Source organism: Anopheles cruzii, chromosome 3, assembly GCF_943734635.1.
Source record: "Anopheles cruzii chromosome 3, idAnoCruzAS_RS32_06, whole genome shotgun sequence".
Taxonomy (NCBI): Eukaryota; Metazoa; Arthropoda; class Insecta; order Diptera; family Culicidae; genus Anopheles; species Anopheles cruzii.
In genome coordinates this window covers 70424326-70447009 of record NC_069145.1, presented here as the reverse complement: position 1 = coordinate 70447009, position 22684 = coordinate 70424326, and the positions used below count along the sequence as shown (strand labels likewise).

Sequence of the window (22684 nt, the reverse complement as noted above, 5' to 3'; positions counted from 1 at the left end):
AAGAAATCTCACAAATTTCGGAGCTTCTTTAACTTTGTCTTTAACACACTTTTTACCACTATTTTGAGTGATACTTTATGTGTTTAATATTTTAAGGACGAACTTTAATGTGAAACGAATAAATGATAGTTTCTTTCAGCGGTATGTAAAAACCGAGCCAATGATTGACCACTTGTCGGAGTCATATAAAGGGGACCGAAATATAAAATTAAAAAACTCTAATTAAAAATCAAATGTTAAAAAAGAATATATCTAGTGTAGAATGCGCACGTTGATTAGACAATTAAGGCCACTCCTGACGGCGGATATCAACAGCCTTCCGATTCAATCAAACGGAAAGTTTATCCACTCGTCTCTTCTGGGCTCACAAAAGGATTTTAATAGGCAAACTTCCTCGCGCATAGCTTTAAATAATGATTTCCACGGTCCTACGACACTGCACGTCGTGGCCTGTGGGACGCTGGTCGCTGGCACCGACCAAGCATACCGACGCATCCGGTGGCACTCTGCAGCTGCTGGACGCGCGGACTGGCCTGAGTTTACTCGCCATTAATTAATTCCCCTTTGCACTTTATTAACCACATCGCGGTTCCCGCCGAACCGTGCGGAGTTGGCAATCCATCGGAAAAGTTACTCGTCCGCCATCGTCGGAAGCGGCGGCGGCGCAGATCATCGCACCTCAACGACCGTGCCGTTGTCGTCGTCGTCGTCGACGTCGCGGTTATGCTGCAGATGACAAACTGAATTAAATTACCGGTCGCAGCTGTGGCGATGGTCCCAGTTCCAGGAGATAAATTCCAGCTTAAGCCCGCTCAGCAGGCTCGCAACCTTCAAACGCGGCCGACCGCTACCGCTGTCCGTAGCAAGCGCAAAAAAAATTGGAAAATTAATGAGGAAAGCAAACGACGGAGACAGCCTAAAGCAGAAAAACATGGACCATGGACCGGGGTCCCACCCCACCGGGGGGCCCGTGACCACCGTGACTTTAATTATGCATTCAACAAGACAACTTGCCAACATACTCACTCGCCGGCTGATTCGAAACGGAACGGCAGAAAAGAACGCTCGCTTGGGAAGATACAGAAACAATTCAAAGGAACGGAAGGAACATAAAAAACCGTCGCTGGGAGAATAAAACTTTGTCGTCCACTAGGTACGGTGCCAGCCAGCCAGCGGAAAAACCCGGTCAAGAAGTGTCGCCACTAGACGTTGCGGATGGAGCTCGTGGAAAGTTTTCCCCTTCCACGGGGCATCGGGCAGCCCGCCCGAATGGGTTGACCGAAGAACCAGGTAACGTGCCTCGGTTCGGTTCGTTACTGTCTGTCCACTTCGCTCTCGGCCGAAGGTTGATGATTTATGACGCCACACGGACGACGCCGGCCTTGTCGGTCTTGATCTGTATCAGTCGCAGTCCAGAAATAGAAGCTCACCATCGACAGATGAAAGGGACCGGGATGTTTCTCGTTTCCTGTTGTAAAGGGTGGCACTTTTTCCGTTTGATGCCACCGGCAAAGGCCAGGTGTTGACCTGTTTCGTTTCATGAAGTTGTCGATTCGTTTCGTTTTGTTCTACAATGGCTCGGCTGGCTTCCGGCTGACGTTAGAGTACCTACCTCGCGGAACGGCGTCTTTCGGAGCTGATTCGGAACTCGGGGACAAATAAAACAATCAAATGTATACAGTTTCTTGTGTATTTAGACAAGATGTAAGTGTAACCAACAGAATGTACAGTTTCGAGAGAGAGGTTTCGTTAATGTTCCCAGCCACAGTTTTGCTCCTTTTCTGATTCCTTCGCTGCCCGGCCCATTGCAGCGTTTCGTTGGGTTTTTTTCAAATTGTTTTTTGATCCTCCATAACTAATACCTGAATAAACATCCAAAAAGTAACGCCTTCGTACTGGTCTTGTCGAGAAATCCTTCGCAGTGTTCGCGGTTTGTACGCTCGGACATGTTTTAATCACCAAACTGACGATGATGATTTCAAATGATCTCGATATCTCACCGAACGCGGCCCTTTATATACACTACACGTTGTTTGTTTGGAGTGATGCATTCGGTAGAAAAACCTGACCGGACCGAATGAAGGGTTCCGCCAAGAGACACCGCCATCCTGGCATAACTTTTACTTTAGTATTGGAATTTAAATCACAAGCGGTGTGTTGGCACCTTCTTTCGATCGTTGTTTAACGGAGTTCCGTTCCGTACTCTTGATTGTGTGCACCTAGTCCTTTCGGGAAACTAAACAGCGAACGGAATGAATGAATTAAAGTTTGTCCTCACAATCCGACATAAAATACACTCCTCGAGTGATGCTTCTTCGTTCACCGGCCCGGCCATTCCCGTGCTGGCTGCATGTGTTCCCATAAGTGTTTCGTTCTGTCCCGTGCTCCTTGCGTTCGGCAAGTTGCCTAAAGTTTTGCACCGCTCGCTTTTTGTTCGCTCTTCCTAATTCTATGTCACCGGCGGTGACGGTAACTAACGTTTGCTCGTTTCCCTCGGAGCAGGGCAAGAGTTTTCGCCGGGTTTGCCCCCATTTTGATTTGCTTCTTTGCGCGCGTTTTTATAGTCCCGTTCCCGCCTCCTAATGATGTGATCGTCTCAATTATTTACCATCCCGAAGCTGGCCGAAAGATAATCAATTGTACGGGAAGAAAAATAAGGGCTGAAGTAACTAGTTTCCGGCCAGCGGTGGCCACTCGGTCTATCGGCCCTATTTGCTACCAATTGTCGCTGTACAACCCCAGACCGCCTACCGCCGTGCGCCCAGGAGTTCGGCTACGGTGTGGCGCTATGTACAGACAAACTCATTTGCGCCCGAAACTCCGTTCGGCAATTTCCATTTCGAGTCGAGGAGTTTGCGTTCCGGGTTTGTGCTTTTTTTCCTGTCGCCGTTATTATTTTCCCGGGATTCGAAAGTTATTTCTCGCGGAAGCGGAATTGCGAAAGATTTTATCGTACGCCCATCCTGTGGGCTAACGCCATCAGGAGCAGGAACAGCATCGTCAGCAGGGCGCAATTGCTGCGCGTTTGCCAGCCCCGCTGGATGGCGGCCGGGTGCTCACCTGACGATGATGATGATGATGATGATGACGATGAGGACGACGACAGCGAGGACGACAGCGACGTGTGCAGCGAGAAGCAGGTGGCGCACGGAGAACCGGTGCCAGCGGTGCAAAAGAGAGTGGAAAGTGAATAGAAAATTAATTTCATCGACATTCTTTGAGTCACATTCTGGAACGGTGGCATTTGGCGCCCGTTTAACGTGCAATGTTACTAATCAACAAACGCTCTTTCTAAAGGACTCGTTGCAGAAGTGGCAACCCGTTGTTTTAGCTGCACTTTACCTCTACCAATCGGACCGGAAATCTATTGTTTTTCCAAACGTTAAAGCTCGGTTAACCGAGTTCTCTGCAAGCTGCATAAAAAACGGGTTGCCACTTGTTCCGGAAACGAACCGACAAACTGGTTGGTTGGCAAACGAAGCCGAAAGAAAGGCCCAACACTACACTACCAACCACTACCGTGTGAACGTGAATCGAATTTGGCGCATGTTTGCGGTGCGTTTGGCGCGATAATCTCCAAAGGACAATCAGCGTGCGGGGCGATAACCGGCTCGCGGCATCGCGCCATCGCGATCACCATCAAACAAGCCGGCTGAACAAATTCACGAGTCACGGGATCTGTTGGAAGGCTGCGGGCAGGTTGGGTGGGGGGATGGCGATTCGCTTAGACACTTACCATTCAGCACGTGGACGTGCACGGTGATCGGGTTGGCGGTCGACGGCAGGCACGTGTACTTGCCGGTGTCGGACCCGCGGGCCCGCTGGATCAGCAGGTAGGAGGTCGTGATGTCGCCCTTCTCCGTTATCACCGACACGCCGCCCCGGGGCGAATCGTAATTAATTTCCTGTGCGTAATAAACGGCAAACATACAGCACAACAGCGCAGCGACCACGGTCAACACAGAGAAGCATCATCACACCACCACGGAACGGAACGGAACGAAGGATTTCCAACCGGCCCGGATACCGAACGGCGCTGCACTGATCACCGGATGAGATTGTGTTTCGGGCACTGCCGATTCGTGTGTGTGTGTGTGAAGGTGTTTAATTAAATTATCGATAAAAACCCACTCGAATTGAGTTTTATGTTCCCGTTTGGTCGTTTGAGAATTGTAAGCGACCAAAAATCCAGAATACCGGAAGGCACCCAGCATGGATTGAGCGGATCACGGGCCGGAGCCAAACTATCTTTACTTTAAACGTTTACATTTCTCCATCCAGCGGAAGGCTTTCAATGTGCCGGATACACTCAGATCCTCAGCAAGTTCTAAACTCTTTACCGTTTCACGCACTTCCCTCGGGGGATTGCGTCACGGGATGGCGCGTCTTGAAATGGCCCTCCCGGGAAAAGGGTCCCGTGGAAAAGTTTTAACCACATGACCGCATTTTCTTTTATTTGCCTTCAACAAGATTCGGTCCCTCTGTCTCGCTCTCGTAAGGCGTTCCTAATCGCAGGCACCACTTTAGCGAACGGGCCCTGTTTCGGGATGTGTCTTGGCAATTTATTCAAAACATAATCCGACACAAATTCGCGGTACCCTGTTTACCTGCTTTGCCACCAGTTTGGCTGGCAACGGTGCGGTGGCGCGTGCTCGGCGACAAATCCTTTGCCAACACCAAAACACGGCTCGCTTGCGGTGTCGCTGTTTGTAAATAAATTACGAATTTATAGGCTCGTGCGCTGGCTGGCCTTGATTGTGTAAACAACAGGTCCTTCCGTTCGTTAGGTGCTTAGGTCCGAAAACAACACCGAGCATACGGCAGATGTTGGGAGACAGAAGCGCCAGCAGAAGAAGTTGCCTTCAAGGCAATTTGCTGTCATCAGCAAATCCGTCAAAAGTCCTGCGTGTTTCTGTGTGGTGCGTGGTATTGTTAGTTTAATTTTAAACTTTAATCTGTGCTTTAATCTTCTCGAACGGTAACCGTCAGACATCGGAGAAGAACGCGTAACGCGTCAGGACCCCTTGGGGTGTTTAATTTTATTGCAATTTGTCAGTGAAGCCACGAGCTTAAAGTTAACAACTGCATGGCATGGCCATGCTGTATCGGCGAACCTGGGTCCTTTGGCACTACGTTTTTTTTTCGAAGCCAAATGAGCGAAAGTTGTGAAAGGATGTTGATTACGTTTTAAAAATGCAAAGCCCGCGCGAAACCGAACGAGGACCGAAAAAACACACACCACTTGGCCGCCATGGCTCCACGGTTGCAGGTGAAACTTTACATCACCAGGCATCTTTTTTTTATGGTGCGGCCCGAAACTTTAATTTGCACGACCGTTGTTGTTGTGGTCATCGGACGAGATTCAGGGTGCTTTCCCCTTTAACAGAGTTCAAGTGTGCTGAGATTAAATTTAAAGTAAATATAATAAAGTAGAACAAAACTGCACAAGCACACGGCTCGAGAGTTCTCTACGGGCCTGCTGTAGCTCAGCAGACGGTGAGCATCTATTTCCGAGCATTGGCACCGAGCATATTGAATCAGTGAACGCACAGGATCTGTTGATAAAGATAATCCGGAAGCCCTGAAGGAACTATGGCCAGAGCAAACAAGCTAAGATTGCATAACAACATAGGAGCGTCAACTCGATTTGATGATAAATAATATCCTATCTGATGCGCTCCTTTACCCTTTAGATAGAGGACCCTATGGCGTGTAGTGGCACAGTGGTCATGCAAATTAAATCTGGCAAACAGAAATTCCTTCAATCAATTGAATCGGAATCGATTTCTCCTTTTTAAGCACGGGTTCGGTGGGCCTGTGAACGGCAGGCCGCTTTTTCATATCCTGAATAATTTAATAATTACTGGTCTTGCCGCTTGTTTTGCTATTCACTGTTTTTATGATTTGACGTGCACCTTCATCCATCAGAAATTGGTTTTAAAGTGGGTGTCCTGTTTGCCCCAACGGCGATGCCAAAGAACAACGCGCTGAAGACTCACAGTGCCGTTACAGTGGCCACCTAAATCGATACTTTTTTGTTGAAGCCACTTTCTGTAAACATAAATAGATGTTCCATTCGATCAGCTACCTATAGTCCCGATGATCTATGTATAGCATCAAAAATGGTTCCCGAAGGCTCCATCAATGACTACGGCCATTTTAGACCCGCCACAGCATTCACCGGTTACCCCCGCCATACGCAAAAGAACCAACCACAGATACTAACAGTGCGCCCCTGCGGCACAATCGGGTCTCGTTTCGTCTCGTATCTCGTCCCCCCGAAGCCTTCTTGCGGTGCCTCCGACTCCGCAAGATTCGCAACATATTCGGCCGCTTGAATGGCAATTTTCTCGTCCCTTGCCCGCAACGATCGATTGCCTTCCGTTACATCGACGCATAAAAGCGGGCGCTCCGTTCTGTCCCGACCCGGAAGGGATGGGAGACGGGAGGCACGGGCACAGTGAAACAATATTTACCCACTTCCCGAAGTCCTGGCCCACACAAAAAGTCAACCTTTCCCGTGGGAGCGGTCGAAGCGGCCTGATGGCCGGAGGCGGACAGAAAGTTTCGATAAACAGCCTGGGGAAGCCGAGGAAAGCGTATGATTCACTTCGCCCGGTCCTTGGTCCTTCGCCCCCCAACCGATTTAATAAGATTGCTTTGCCTACCCATTATCCAGAGCAGGGACCGGAACCTTTCGGCACCTACCTCCGCACCTGCGGTTCCTCCTGGGCCTAATCGAAGGCAAACACGGGGACACTGGACATATGCTGAGTCACCGGTAACCGCTGAACCCTTTCGCTCACGGAACCCCGGTCATCGGTGATCGGGGGTGTCCCTATCGGCTATCGGCCCGGCACAGGATTATCGGCCTACGGATTCGAGCCGCTCCGTGTCCGTGTGTGTGTGTGTGTGTTTTATGCTTCTCCTCGTTTAACTTACCTCGCCGTTGTGGGTCCACTGGATCAGAGGCGGGGGTTCCGGGAGATGCTGCACGATGCAGGTCAGATTGACGGTCGAACCGGTGTCGATGTATAGGTCCGGTCCACCGACGATCGTTGTGAGGGGCTCTGCAAATGGAAGCGCACGGGCGACTGGGTGAGAAAATGGTGAAGCACTTTGATGGTGGTGAGGGGCTTCGGTCGTCCCGCGGCCTGGTCATGGCCCTTATTCTCTCGTATCCTTCCGGCCGTTCGCGCAACGTGAACCTAAGGGGAATATTTACTCCCGCGGCGTTTTGATAGCCCGGTGCTGGTGGAGGTCTCATTTACAAGCCACTCGAAAAATTGGTCCTTCTCAGCCTTTCGTAGCGCGTGAATCGCTTGGCTAACTTTTAGGGCAAAACTATTTCCAATGTCTTGATGAGAATTTCAATTAACCTCAAATAATCTTCTGTATATATAAAAGAAAGTCGTGTTAGTTACACTATTTATAACTCAAGAACGGCCAAACCTATTTGGCTGAAAAATTGGGGAAGAAGTAGCATAGAACCAAGACACGGACATAAACATTTCCCCATCCGGGTTCCCGTGAAATCACTATAAAACGTGGTATGACAAAACCGTGTCTGACATAGATTAACGGTGCACCGAAAACTGATTCTCGGAATTTGATCCCACCAAAATTGATCCCAGTAATCATAGACATTAACCAGAGACAGAATAACGTTTAGCTGTCATTTTTATAACTGGGAAAATTGAATTATGAATCATTCACAACGCCGCGTCCAAGACGATCGAATCCTTCCCAACAAAATCGAGCAGCGTTTTGATACGATTGCAACACTGATTACTGCTTGCTTCCTAATACAACAACGAAAAACACAACCAAATTTCCGACCAATCTTTTTTTTTTTTTCTTATTTCGTTTCTTTTTTCTCTCCCCAGTGGGCAAGGAGCGTTGAGCACGATGTCATACACGGGATTCTTTAAAGTCGAACACGCGACGACGAACAATTGAACAGGAGACGGTGGTGGCGGTGGCGGCGTGGGATTCCTATTGGTCAAAACTGTTAGCGTATAGTTTTTTAATGCTTTACTGGAAAACCTCAATATTGCTTCTTAAAAAGATTATTTTTAGTGAGTTTCCATGTCGTTACCGACCACGGGAAAAGCCTTCTAGAATTTCCCACCAACAAAATTCTTTCCGCAGAGTCCACCATCACCACGAACGCCACCTAAATGCCGCCGCACCAGACCAGTTATGAATAAATTCGCCCTTTCCCGAACGTTAGGGACACTAATTAATCCTTTCCTGTCATTGGCCCAACGACCAACCACCGATGGCCACCGATGGCCTGTCAGTGAGACGGTGTTTAATCATTTTACAGACATCCTGCATCCCTACCGACTGGTCGATGTGGCCCTAGGTTTTAGCCCCAGGCACCGGGAACAACAGCAACAGCAGGAAGCGATTAAAGAAGCCAGTAATCGACTTACGGTCGCCAAAGTGGGCCTGGGTTCCGGTTCTGGTCGCGTTACGGGCTGTCAAACGTCGCGTTACAGCGGAGCCCTCCACAGGTCGTTGTGACCGCGGAGAAGCCGCCCCACCCCTCCTCAACTGCCATCTGCCAGTTGACAGCTGGCAGCCCAGAAGTTAACATCATTCTCCAGCGGGGCAGGCAGGCACGGTGTGACCCAGTTTTGGTGGGTCGCGGGTTTAATTAAAAGCGAAGCGAAATATTTATCGCCACCCCGGGCGGGCGGGTGGACGACAAGAGGGCGCCCAGGTCAGCAAAACTGTCACCTGATAACGGAGGATACGTCGTGTCCGTTTTGCGTCTTCGCCGGGGTCGCTGTTTTTATTTTCCATTTTGCAAGCCGCGTTATTGGGACCCGGGTGGAAGGCCGGTAGAAAGGGCACGAAGTAAAGCACACGCGCGTAGGGGCCCTGGACCTGGGCCCCTCCTCCGCTTCCGGCGTTCCTGTAGATGGCGAGCTTATTGCGTGATTGCGTCCTCCAAAGGCATTAAGATTTATTACGGTAAGACAGCCAATCATGGAGCCCGGAGGCTGGCGACGGACGGACGGACCGACGGTGAATACATTATTTATTCAGAATCGCTCGCTCTCGCCGGAAGGCAGTATGGGAGCACCGGGCAGGAAGGTCCTTCTTCCCGGGTCGTAACCTTTCCGGGAGCGCTAGCAAACGAATCTGTCAGCTCACGGAGAGCAACTCGTGGGCGGGACCGTCCGGAGGAAGTGGGAGCACTGGACCCAACGGCACCGGTACGATCCGACCCGAACGCACCCGGTGCCACCGCGCTCGAGTGGGCGATTAAGTGGCGGGAAGATTGAAAATTTTGCGTAGCGCGGCCCCATGTTTTATGTAAACATTCGGGATGGCCATTCGCACCGGTGCGCGAATCCTTACGAAACTTCTTCCCGCCAATGGGGTGCCAATGAGCGATGAGCGATGAACGATGATGATGATGATGATGGGAGGCAAAAGTGCGTTCTAATGTTGCCGCTGCCGGCCCTTGTATTGAGTTCCCGTGATTCCCTATTGTTCCATTTCGCCCACACACAACCCGAGGCCCGGAACTGGAACTTCATTTTCGTCCCGGGCCCCGTTATCCTGCGGCGCTGTCGGATGGTTACGCGAACTCGATGGACTTCTTTTCTTCGGACTCTATTTATTTTGCCCTTTTTCTGGGGACGAGGCGAATAAATTGGACAAATGAAACCGGTACCATTGTCGAACCGGAATGAGCTTTCTGGGGTCGCCCCTATTGTTTCGCGTGTCGACAATTCCACCCTAAAAGGGAAGATAGCACGCCAAACAACGGCTAAGTCAATGGAGAATCGGAAGAACCGTGGAGAGAATCCCCAAATCATCGGGGTCGGGGTCTTGTCTTGCGCTAGTAAAGCCTTGTTTCGCCATCAACCAATATCCTTGTATCCTTGTCTTTGTACTTACCCACAACTGCCAGCGTCATCGAGTAGCCGACCGGGGGCGTCGTGGAGATTTGACACTCGTACACACCGGAGTCCCGCTGCTGAGGGTACAGCACCTGCGAATGGACGAGAAGCAAACACGGAAGCTCATGAAACGGATGGTTGCCATAAACACCGGGCGTCGATGTCAGCAGAGCGGGCCTCCGGCAGGTGATAACAGGGGCCGGGCGATAATAGAGTTGTAGCGTAGCGATTCGTTTCTTATGCTCGTCACCAGGCGACATTCCCCGGGACTCGAGCTTGAGGTTGTTGCTTGGCCACTACCCAATCAATTGCCAGCGCCGCCGGGAGCGCCACCAGGACTACGATGAGCCGATGGTATCAGCTGCCGATCAGCCCGCGCCTCCCTCGGGATAAACTCGGGAGTTCCCCCGGGGTTCGACCTTTTAGGTCGACCCCACATCTACACAGGCTGTTAGGAGGATATCCCGAAATGGCTTCCACATGCGTTGGAGTGAAACCGACGGACTGATCCTCCAGGCCAGACCGCGCCCTTCTGCAGCGATGCGGTGAGCTTTGACGACGTCTTCGACCTCCACGCGACCTACGGGATCGATTTGTTCCGATGGTAGATGTCCGTGGCTAGCCGACGAGCGCGAAAGTTTGAGGTTACCCTATCTTCACACCCAACTGATTCGGATAACATAACCAAGCCCCAGGGAATGACGCCCCCGAGGGGGGACCTAGTCCAGCACACGTGATACCATCTCGCCAGGGCCAGCAGGGTTGGGGACGACATTCGAGCGCTTCGGCGGCCATCGTCTCGCTTCGGGCCGAGCCTGTATCGGTTTTTATCTTTTCACTTTCGTGTCCATCTTTGCAGCGGCGGCGACCAGCGACCGAGACGGCCCATCGCCAGCCTTGCACTAATTACTAACCTCCGGCGGACGTGCCAGGCGGCCTCCGCTCGTTTCCGTTTCCGGCCGGCCGGCCCAGCCAGGCACGAAAAGGGCAAAAGGGCAATTAGCTAGATCGTCCCATCGATAAGGGACGATCAGTTTTGCCCACCGCACCGCACCGACCACAGGCAGCATCGACCGAGGGCAGGGAGCCGGGTGTTATTGGGTGGCTTATTCGGTATCGCTCAGCAGACTTCCACCCCGCCGCGGTCTAATAGGGGTTGGCGTCTTGCGGCATTCAGCCCGTTCACGCGAACGAGCACCGTAAATGAAAGGCCACGACGAATGATTTAATTCCACAAAATGTTGGACCAGTTTTTGAGGCGGAGCAGCAGCATCCAAACAATAAAAACCCTCCAGTATTTAGTGGGTCCAGCGGAGCGTGTTAGCAGGCGGCTCGGTTGTGCAATGGAACCCGTTGGCTACTGGAATTCGGATTCATTCGGGAAGTACTTGAAATCGACGTCAATCACTGTCACCAACATCGGAGTCAAATTATACGTCGAAATGCTAATACGCATTTGCGATACGGGTCCTTTTTTTGAGCAGTTAAATTCCATTAAGTTGTGTATGCGGAATTGAATATCTGTTGCGAAAAATGATGACGGCCAACATCAACTGATGAGCCACACATAATAAAAATCAAAGAATTGCTGCTCAAAAATCTTTGATAGACAATCGGAGATAATCCATTTTGAATCACCAATTGGAACTCAGAAAAGTGAAACGTCGATCAGTTCCAAACTACTTAATTCTTCTTAAACGATCCACACAAAGAATTATATTAAATGAATTGTTAATTTAAAATTTGTACAACTCTTTTAAGGTTTTATCCATTAAAATACAGAAACTTTCATAGTTCCGGACAAGCCTATCCTTCAGGTGACGATTCAACATTCATTAGCGTGCGCTTCGCTTCGTCCAATCAGATTCCAACAGCCAAACAGGATATCAACAATCTGCATCGTAGATTCCTTCCACATCCGGACGGTGTAAGGCCTGATTGGATTACTGGGTGAGTGATGAATAAAAGCATAATTTCGCCACCCATTTCGAGAGCTGCACCATGTGAGATCTTCGGCGGACGCTCAAGATAAGGTAACGCAAGGGGCCCGTCCCACGAACCGGGTCGCGCCCACGGTCGCTGACAAGATGGATTGATCGGAAGGACTCGGCAGCGTGGACTGAGCAGCTCATTTATCATCGACCCGGCCAAGGACCCTCCGGCCGCGTGGACCACTCGGTGTAATGTTTCCCTGTTTATAATAGTTTTATTGCACCCAAGATGAAGCCAACGGAGCGGTCCAGAGCTCTCCGGGCGCGTCTTGAGTCCGTTTCTTTCGAGAGCCCTTCCGCTGGCCCTGCCTGTGGTTACCACCCTATCCTGTGTGGGGCTGTGCGGAAGGTGGCAATTAAACTCTGGCTAAACGCAACCCATTAGTCACTTGGTGTAGTGATTAATACTGGCGTATTTGCTGTCGCACCCGGCCCTTGCCATCTCGGAAGCGTCGCTCACCATTTATCTCATCCGGACGAGCCCCGGAGTGTCCCTTCCGGGGGCTAACGCCAGCACTTTCGGGAGTTCCGGTGTTTTTCTGTCCCCCGGCCGTACGGCGATTAGCAAACACGAATTCCAAAGTGCGGCGTGGCTACACGGCGCGGGACGAGTTTTGATCCTTTACGTAAAACTTCAGACACTCAGCCAGACAGCCAGCCAGCCAGCCAGCCGTTCCATCACTTCCAGCCCATTTCCCGCAATCGGCCCCGGGAAACGCCCGAAGCAGATTGGTTCTTGTGGCTGTCGCGTGGCACTTCCCTCCGTGACTGTGTCTTAATATTTACCACTTGCCTCCATCTCTCTCTCTCATTTCGTTGCCTCTTGCGGAAGCGACTCCCACCAGTTCCAGGCGCTGTTGTCGCCATTTTGTGTGCCAATAAATTAATCGATAAGCATCTTAAGCCAAACTCCGGGCGACTGGAACGGGCCTACTGGAACGAAGTGGATTAGAAAATTGGCCAAGTAGCGAAGAAGAATTGCACGTCCCCGTGGAGTGCTGGCCATTAGTTATGTCGCTTGCGACCTTGTGGACCCGGCCCAGTGTGTCCGATGCTTTAAGACCGAATCCTAAAGAAAGGGCCGGTGCCTCGGAAACCCGCTTGGTACGATAATTAACGAACTTCGCCATTACGTGAAGCGAATAGGAAACTTCAATCTGCCCCAAATCCCGTGGCCTGGTCTATGACAGCGACCCCGAAGTCTATCGCCACTCCCAAAACCCCGCAAGTGGGCCACATACGATACATGAGCTATTAACCAGGACACTGTGGTGACGGCGCTGGTGGTTCCAATGAAAGAGATAGAGCAACCGGATAGCGATTTCCATTTAACTTTGTGACCTCCCCGGGGGGGAACCCAATACTACGCGGTGCCCAGTTACCTCCAGCCAGCACACATCGGATGTCAGTCCCTATCAGTCTCTTTCTATCTATCTATCTCTCCCGCTCACTAGTGCCGGCCCAAAAGGGGTCACATCGGAACCCTTCGTCGTCGTCGTCGTCGTCGTCGTCGGGCGGGTTAACGCGGGTTAATTTTCTGCCAGCTTAAATTCAATTTATTTTTATCGTTCCCATTATGCGCGGAAGGTCCAGAGCGTTGGGCCGACGCTGTAATTACCATGCGACAAGACCCTGCTCCCTGTTTCTTTTAACGGTGCGTAAACCGTCCATCCGGGGACGGGGACCGACACTCACCTTCAGCGACCAGTCGTCGAGCTGCGGATTGTGGACGCTCTGGTACCGCTGGTCGGAGGTGTAGGTTGCCTTCCCGACCGTCAGCAGGTGCAGATCGCGGTGCCGGATCCAGGAGACCTGTTGGCCCGGGAGCAGAAAGGGATCGTTCTTAATTAAATCATTCGCCGGGGCCTCGGCGATGGACAGCGCGGGAACTTACCGTCCGATTGCCCAGGTTCCGGACGCGACAGTTCAGGTAGGCCGTGTTTCCGACGAGGGCGGTGATGTTGCGCGAGGCCGAAATGTCAAAGTACGGGCCGCGGTCGAGCGGGTTCCGGGCGAGCGCTTCGTCGTCCAGCTCCGTCTCGTCGAACGAGGACGTCTGGAAGTAGTGCTTCGGTGGTGTGTACGTGTGCGGTTCATCGATGTCCATCGTGTACGAGCAGTGCAGGCGACCTTTCGGGGCGGATGGAGTTCAAATTAACAAGCATAATCCTTTTTTTGTTGTTTGCGGGTTGCGGGTTGCTTGCAGGACGGTTAAGCTTTGTGCCATTAAACACGCACCGGCGTCGCGGTTCAATTACGGCAGGCAGATTGAGTTTAAAAGTTGAGCTTTTGGAGACTTTGGGGCCACCATTTTATTTGCCGCGCACACGGGGTTGGCCAAGGGTTGTTGGGTCAGCAAAATGACGGGTGTTTCGGATTCCGATCGGTGGTGGTGGTGGTGGACAACCTTTTTGGGTGGTTAACTTTGTGCTCGACGTTACTTTCGGGTACTTGCAGTTGTACGTTACCTTCCACAAACCACGGTCCATTTGTGACCATTTTAGGGAGGCACGTTGTGTGTTCCGTATCCAATGACCGTTAAATTGAAACAAATCACTTAAAGCGAATATGTAGATCCATTGTCTTACTTTTCGCATTGGCATGCAATTTTTGCATATTATTTCAGTGTTCCGTCGATAAGCATAGCAACTTAGAAGCTTCGGCAACCATAGCTCAGTTCCATTTCCCGATTCGGCATACCCGATTTGCATAATAATGCCATTTCGTAACACGAACGATGAAACGCATCAACGGCATCGCCATTGTGCCGTCATTCCGTCAGAGTAATCTTGATTTGAGAAAGTACGATTTGAATCAAATTACCATTACCGTTTTCCATTCTGATGGCCGTGCTTCAGCTTTTGGGCTAATCTAAAATAGAAAATGGCACTCGCTGTGACCACCGCCACAGACGGGCAACTAAAAACAGCGTGGAAGGGTAATTCGGAATGCTCTTAAACTGCGCTCGAACGATGCGACCGGATTGTAGCCGGTGAGAAAACGTACGGTAATTCAATTCCACGTGGGTCCCTGCTGCACACGACTCAGCTGAGCGGATTGTTTTCACACATTATACACCGAGCACCAGGCGCCTCCATCGGGAATATGAATACAGTTTTCTGACAGAAAACCTTCCTCCTTCTAAAAGTATCCACCATCTTACAGACTAACATGGCACCGTGGGTAAGCGATTGCCCAAAGCATGCGGAAAAGAACGGAAACGGAACCGAAACGCTACGCAACGTCCAGGAACTCATCCGCGGCGGTGCGGATCGCTCGTTACGCAACGGGCGGAAGCGACCAGCGCCCAACGGAGACGAACGCTGAGCATGTCAGTGTTTCCGGTGAAAACCTTGTGGCTCGAAAACCACCACCAAGCCACCGGGGAGGGTCCCTAGTGGGCGGGAGCACGCTAGGAAATGGAAACGAAATTGCAGTGCGCTAGCAAAATAGTACAACTCGTGTACGCCACGCTCCATGCAACACTCCCTGCTACCCACCCCTGCCGGCCGTTCGATGGTCACATGGGCAAGACATCGCAGCAAGCTGCTGGCGGACAATACGGCTGGCGCCCGACCGGGCGCGGTTGGCAACTAGGGAAAACTTGTGAATTGCCCCCTACTTACCGTAATTTATGTTTAAAATAATCATCACCACCGCTAGCTGCCTCATGCTCATGCTGCTAGTTGGCCGACCGTTGGCATCATAGTCTGTGGGAGAGAGAGAGACAGAGAGAACCGGAAGGACAAGAGGAAAAAAAATCAGAGAATTTGTAGAACACAATGCACCATCACACTGTCGAGGGCCTGCAGTGGCTTATCAGATGGGTCGATTTGCAAAGTAAACCGCTCGTCGAGGCAAACCGGAATGTCCTCGCTGTGTTGCTGCCCGTGCAGGGCGCTCGTGCGGCTCGTGTTACGCAATTCGAGCAATGGGGCCGGCCACGGCCATATCGGACCACATACAAAGGCTCCCGGGCGCGGGCCGGACGAGAAAGCGAAAGCATTCCAAGAAATCTCATTCCGCCTTCGGAGCAACAAAGTTGCTCCTTCTGCGGGCCAGCGAGAATCGCCAGCACTGCTCAAGGCCAAGGACTTGGCAGAGTTTCACTTTAACGCTTTGCATAATGGAACTGTTTACTGCGAGCAGTGTGTGCACCGCACGGCTGGCCCAATCGGCCGGGAATCGGCAATCTTCAAGCACCGAAGCAGGAAGTTAGCGTCCGGCAGCGCGCCAACATGCGCGCCACGCCGTAATGCCCGTAATCTTTAGGTGGAATATTTCGGAAATCCCACGGCCCGGCATGGCCAGCCCGCCTCAGTGGTGTAGATTAAAATGGCTTCCATCAAGTGGTACAAGTTTTAAAAATGGTTCCACTCAAAGCCATACTTGCAACGCAATGCTGGGCAAAAAGTAGGTCTTCTGACGCAACTTCCGTGGCGACAGAACCCGGAAAGTCCTGTGGTTTGTCGTACACCGGCGGCGAGCCACACCACCGGGCACCGGTGTTGCCAGGATTATGGTCCTTTCGGTGTTGCAATTTTTGTGTGCTGGCATCCACAGCCAAAAAAGTAGACGTCTCGCCGGTGTGACCGACCGAAACCGCGCCCTTGGTGGGAGCTCATTTTTCATTAATGCTCTACCAAAGCCATGGGGACATGGCAACGTGCGAAAAGACACCGGCCGGCCCCCCCAAACAGAACGCAGCTGACGAAAGTATCCTTTGTGACGGCAACAACTTGTTTTTTTAACTTTCATCATTTCGGTTGCCGGCCTGCCTGGGCCCCCGTACCGGGCAGTGGTCCTTTTTTCGCTTACTGTGTCCCCAATCTATTCCACCCACTCGGGGGTGCCATTGGAGTGAAAAAGTTGGCCAAAAGTTGGCCAACATGATACCACAACTCGGCACGGCAGCCACGGCCAACTACGGTCCACCTCCGAAGTCGGCTACTAATTAGCACCCTTCGATGGTGAGCAAGGCGTTACCATTGAAGTAAGCCATGGCGATAGTTATTTTTTCAACCATGGCTGTCTCTTGTCCCGTGTGTCGTCATAGTTCAGCAACGCAGCCCAGTCTCAAGCGGGGTTCTCAGGGCCCTTCAGGGTCCGGTGTATCAGGTTGAGAAAAACTTTTCAGCAGAACTTCGGCGAGCTAATTGGTGGCAATTTGGTGGCACTCTCGAGGGGGGGTAGAAATGCCATTACAGGGCCGGGTGTTGCAAAACTCTCACCATACCATACCCACCGGGAAGGATCAAGGATTGAAGCGAAGACACTTGAAACACGTCAAGAGCACTCGATAGTTGCGAGGATTTGAATTAAGATCTACCGGATGAGCGGGAGCGAGTTGTTCCTGGTTCGCACCTACACTGACCGACACAAGGGCGAGCTTCGGGCGTCTTCAAGGTGTGACTGCTTTCAACTTGACAGAAAATGTATCCCACCGTTCGCCGGTCGGATTTGTGGCGAGCGTTGTCCACAATCTCGTTGGTTGGACTCGGGTGCAGAGACAGGATCCACGGCCACTGACCACTTGCCCATTCAATGTTGGCACGTGGTCGGTTCGTGCGAACACAGGACACAGGATTGCTGCTCAGAAGCATATAATGGTCAGACTTCCGCCGTGGCATTACTTCTACAGAGTAATTAGATTGTCATGCACGTTACGTATGACGGCCGGTGGTTAGTGATGCCCAGCACTCCTTCGATCAGGTTATCAAACCACGACAGAACCGAAGGTACGCAAGGGCAAGCTCTGCCATTTTCTGCCATCTTCTGCCGTTCGGTCTGGCAGAGGGCAGAAAACGACGGAGCAGATTACAGTGGGAAGTTTTCTCTTTCGTGCCAACGGAAGAACCCGACTAAGAGGCTTAATTAAGACGACAGCTGACAGTCCAAGGCAGCCGATGGTAGGACCCGATAGGAAGCTACCTGGAAGTGCGCTGTATCCGGTACGGTAGAGCTGACAAAAGCACATCGTAAACTGCTCAGCATAGATCAGCGACAGTATCGTTGCGTTACTTATCACAAGATAAAGCCATTACGAGGTACTCTCGATCTTTCCGTCGGTTATGAGCTCGGGCGGTACTGAGAAGAGGAAAAAAGGTTGAAATTCTTTGACGAAAGTTTTCGCCCGTAGTTGAAACACTTCCCTCAGGTGCAGCACTGCTCTTGATGGGTAAGTTTTGAAAAAGTGCATAAAGGTGCATAACTCGGAAGAGGGGTTTTTGTTTTTTATTTAAAAGTTGAAATGTTAAACGTTGCAAAGCAAGGGTGCGCTTGGTTTGTGCTGTGCGAAAGGTCAGTTGAAAAGTTGGTGCCTTCGTATAATTATTAGAAGGAATCCTTGTTTTCATATAAAGGTATTACATTCCGTCATAATCATCAAAACAACAGAAAATACGTTAAGTAAGATGGATGTAAATTAAACAAAATCATTTTTCAGTAAATTAAACTAGTTTTTCATCACAGTAAAGCATATTTTACAAAATTAAGCCTAAGCCTGCCGCCACAGCTGGGCGATAAATTCTAAGAAAATGCTAATTAATGACGGGTATTATTGTGAGTTATTTTTTACCTTCCGAACCATTCTATTCACCAGGTTGCCGGGGTCAAGAAAAAATACAATTTTTAGGCAAAAATGATAACAGACCATTAATTTTCCACACAATGAAACTGTGCATTAAAGCGCGACCAGAGCATTATGCGTGACCGTTTGGTGCCTTGTTGAGAACTTTACCGAAACGCAACTCGGTGATTAATGTTCGCGTGCTGCTGACCGGCCAGCCGTCCGTCTGTTAGTAACCCCAACGCAAAAACCGGCCACTTAATGTCGACGGTCAGTAAAGCGGACGGTATTTTCTAAACATTTAATGACCACAATTCATAATGAAACAATCCAAAGGTAATTTCGCTGGTCCGTGATGGTCACCAAACCGTGATGGTACACCGGCAGTCGATAGTGCGGTGCAGTAAACGTTCCGGGAAGGTTCTCACCACACTTGGCCCTCGATGGCACAAGTTAGCACCAGCGTTTATGTTTTCCGATGACACAATAATTGAATTAATTGTTCACAACATGTGCGATAATGAGTTTCATAATTTATGGTACACCATCGAACGTGACAAGCTGGTGTCCCGTCCGCTGCTTGGTTGGGGCACTTCAAAGTGCCCGGAAGCTCCGGGAAACCATCACTGTGGGTAAACGGCTGGTCATAAAGCAAGCCCCGGGTCGTACAGTCGTATAAATAATGAGCAAAACCCCTTGTCAGGCTGACAAAACTTTCACCGAACCAACCGAAGGGTCCAACATCGCGACCCAGTGTGGTCACCGTTGGGGGTGGGAAGGGAACACGGACGACACCTGCAACGCCACCGGGCGGTTTAACACAAATCGTGTTAGACGGCCGTGTTTATGGTTAATCCGCTTCGAAGTGTTTTAGTTGCTGACAATAATAATAATGATAAAAAGGACACCCAATTTCGCAGCAGCATGTTTTCATGATGCAGCTACCCCGCTGAGATTTGTTACCAGTCCGGGCCACTTTGGGGGGCACACAACTGAGCCATCCGAGGCTTTGGCAATTCCGTAATTAAACCGATGGCATTTTCATTGGTCACGTGAGAGAGTAACTTATGTGCGCAAAAACAAACGCCAAATGACAAACATAAGTTACCTTTTATTACTTTCAAACCCAAAATAGATCGCTTCTTTTAACCTGCCTCAATCAACTTTGCGTAGCTTCCTCTTGTTTCCAAATAACACAGTAACTGTTTAGTAATTCTGCGATCCTCCGTTCATAAAATTGCAATTTGAACAAGCTTACCGTCAAATGCAGCGCTTGCGAACGAACGATATCATTTTTACGGCTACGATAATAAACATTCATTCATTCAAAGTGTCAAAACTGACCATTCATTACGCTAACGACTCCCGTCGGAATTCATAATACAACTAGGCCCTTTTTCGGTCCAATTTTTTTCTCGTCATGTTCCACAATGCCGGCACACGATTAGTATTCGTCCTGGCTACATCCCGGTCTCCTTTCGGGCTGGGCCGGAAAATGAATCGTTTATAGTCTCATTACTATTCCGCTCGTAGATTCTAGCGATTTTACTGCCGAATCCAATCATCGGGATCACGCTGCCTCGATGACCCACAATTCACAAGTTAAGCTCTTTGTTTACTCACAATCAGTTGAGCGCGCGGCGTACGGAGAAAGTGGGACCGTGCCTCCCACTCAGAAGGTCCTTAGAGGAGGGGAAAACGAAACAGACAGAACGTGCCACCATCCGTTAGGAAATGGTTCAGCATACACATCGTCTGACCCTTGGACCCGTACGTGGTCGTCGTTAGCAATAAAGTTTCATGAATGTAAACTTTTCGTATGTTTAAATGTAGTCAGTTTTAAGTTAAAATTTCTTCGTCAGTTTTAAGTTGAAGCATAACATTAATACAAATAATTATCAAAATGAAACCATACTAACAAATGGTTCGATTTCTTAAAGATGTAACCTTTTGCAGCGTTCTTGAAGGCATGAATATCCTCGAAAAACGTTAGGATTGAAACCCACAAAACTGATTTCCCCGATGGGTGTGATCTGTTCGTTCATAATTGAAACCTTTTGCCAGGCGATAATGTGAAATCGATCAGGCTGTTTATCCGCGCGAGATGCGCCTCTTCCGTTTTCTTCTTTCTCTCTCTCTCTCTCTTTTTGTCTCTATATCTTCCACTCTCTCTCTTTCTGTGGTAACGTACCACGTTCAACGAAGTGGCCAGCTGGATACTGAAACGTTAGCAAATCCCTGAACGAACGACGTAGTGGTTCGCTGAAGCATTCATTTCCTAGAAAATTAATAGCAACTGCTGCCTGTTGGTGGGCGACCCCAGCGCACATTCTTGACGAATGATTGCAATTCAAAAGATTCATTGACCTTTCAACAATTCACCAGTAAGCTGGCTTTGCATGGCTCAATTCCGCCAGCGAATTGTTGCATAAACATGACATCGGCAAGCGGAATGTAAAATTATTCCGAAGCGAAGCATAAAAAACAGCCCAGCAAATTGCACGTATTGCTGTGCCGCTATGCCAGCCGGAAAACGACAACGATAATAAACGGAACGGAATCGCGACAATAAACAAATGAGTGTGACATAAATACGTCACTTGTTGAGGGCGCCATAAAAAGAAAGCCTTCCGAGCGGAACAGAGAGAGACAGAGAGAGAGAGAGAATCAGAGCAAATTGTTAACTGGCAGCAAACAAGCGACCCGATGGCAATCAATTCCGCAATCAATTTCGTCACCTGCGCCTCGCCGAAACCCACGGCCGACGGGGCTGATTGATGAAAAACTTCAAAGACTTTTCCACCGTTCCGTTTCGCGCGATTCCCGGGAAGCTGCGATTTATTCTTTTGCCCATCCAGCATCGAATTGAATGCCTGTCTCATTTGCCGAGGCTTAACTGGAAAGCTTTGGTGTATCGTCGCCCCACCGGTGGGCCGCTTCCGATGCAAACTCACTTTGGTCCGTGTTCTTTTCGGCTGCCAATGTTTGTTTGACTTTTGCCAGGGCCCACAAACGCCACGGCTGCGTTCCGCTACGTCCCGCGTCGTGTTTTTCTGCGTACAACAAATATTGCAACAATTTTCGAAGCCAAAAAACCCGGCCGATGATTTTCCAGTTTTCACCCCGTGTTGCGAGACCTATTGTGAGCGCCACCGGTTAGCAAACACAACCACTGACACCGGCCAAGGAAGCGGTAGCCTCGAACGGTAGGCAAACAAGGACTTCCCACAGGCAGACGAAGAAGAAAGAAAGCCAAAAAAGCTAACCCGAAGCGTGAAATACGTTTCTGTGGTTCAAACAGCCTCCGGTCGGTGGTCGTCCGAAAATTAACCGACCCCAGACGACGGTGGTTTCGAGTAAATTATCCTTTTCCAACGCCGGTAAAGTTGGGATAAAATTATGGTCCCGATGTGTGTGTGTGTGTGTATGGGGTGTCCTATGGGGAAGGGCAGAGAACGGATACCTTTATTGCGAAAAGTAGTCATTCATTTGTTCCAGCTTGACACTTGCGAACGGACGGGACCGGAACGTGTTTGTTTTATCCTTCCGAGCCCATTGTATTTCGATATCCTTGTTTTTGTTGCTGCTCCGTTTTGTTTCTTTTTCCGGCAGATGGGATTCAATTTTTTCTCCCTCGTTTTATTTTTGGTTGGTAAAATCACAGCCCCCAAAACGGGTCCACTTTGCACACCTAACGGCGGTTCACCTTCACTCCGACAGGCCGTAAAGGATTTTATAATCCATTGGTCACAGTAAGCAGGTCATGAATTGCGCCGTTTCATCTTCCACTTCCATGGTCACAGCACTTGGCCACTTCTATATGGGGGGATTCGATTTTTTGCTGCCCCCCCACTTTGCTATCTACACGAGTTAGGTCACACTTCCGGCGGGTATCACGGGGCTGCACACGTTAGCAACAAATCATTCGAAATTGGGTCAATTCCATTCGGGGAGAATAAACTTCACTTCGGCATCCACATCCACACACCCGTCCGGTAACGATTTGACGTAAATTTTTAGTGCCAATCGAAGGGACGAACAGGACGTCTGCGAAACGCGCGGTCAGGATCACGGCACTCGATTGACTGGACCGGCTTGTGAACCGTTTCGCCATCGAGCAGCCCGAAACTTCACGGCATCCTGCGCATTCACTCACGAGCTCACCACGTGAGAGCGCAGTTCACCCCAGTGAGCAAAATTGAGTG

General features: G+C 50.2%; 1 protein-coding gene across 1 annotated transcript; it reads right to left on the bottom strand.

The window, feature by feature from the left end:
* Nucleotides 1–2947: 2947 nt before the first annotated feature.
* Nucleotides 2948–22082, bottom strand: LOC128275016 (zwei Ig domain protein zig-8-like). Its single transcript, XM_053013383.1, has 8 exons — nucleotides 21943–22082; nucleotides 15538–15621; nucleotides 13806–14041; nucleotides 13607–13723; nucleotides 9919–10012; nucleotides 6943–7070; nucleotides 3737–3905; nucleotides 2948–3060 (listed from the first exon to the last, which is right to left on the bottom strand). The coding sequence occupies exons 1-8, from the start codon at nucleotides 21962–21964 to the stop codon at nucleotides 2948–2950; spliced, it is 963 nt and encodes a 320-aa protein (XP_052869343.1). The 5' UTR covers nucleotides 21965–22082.
* Nucleotides 22083–22684: the final 602 nt, after the last annotated feature.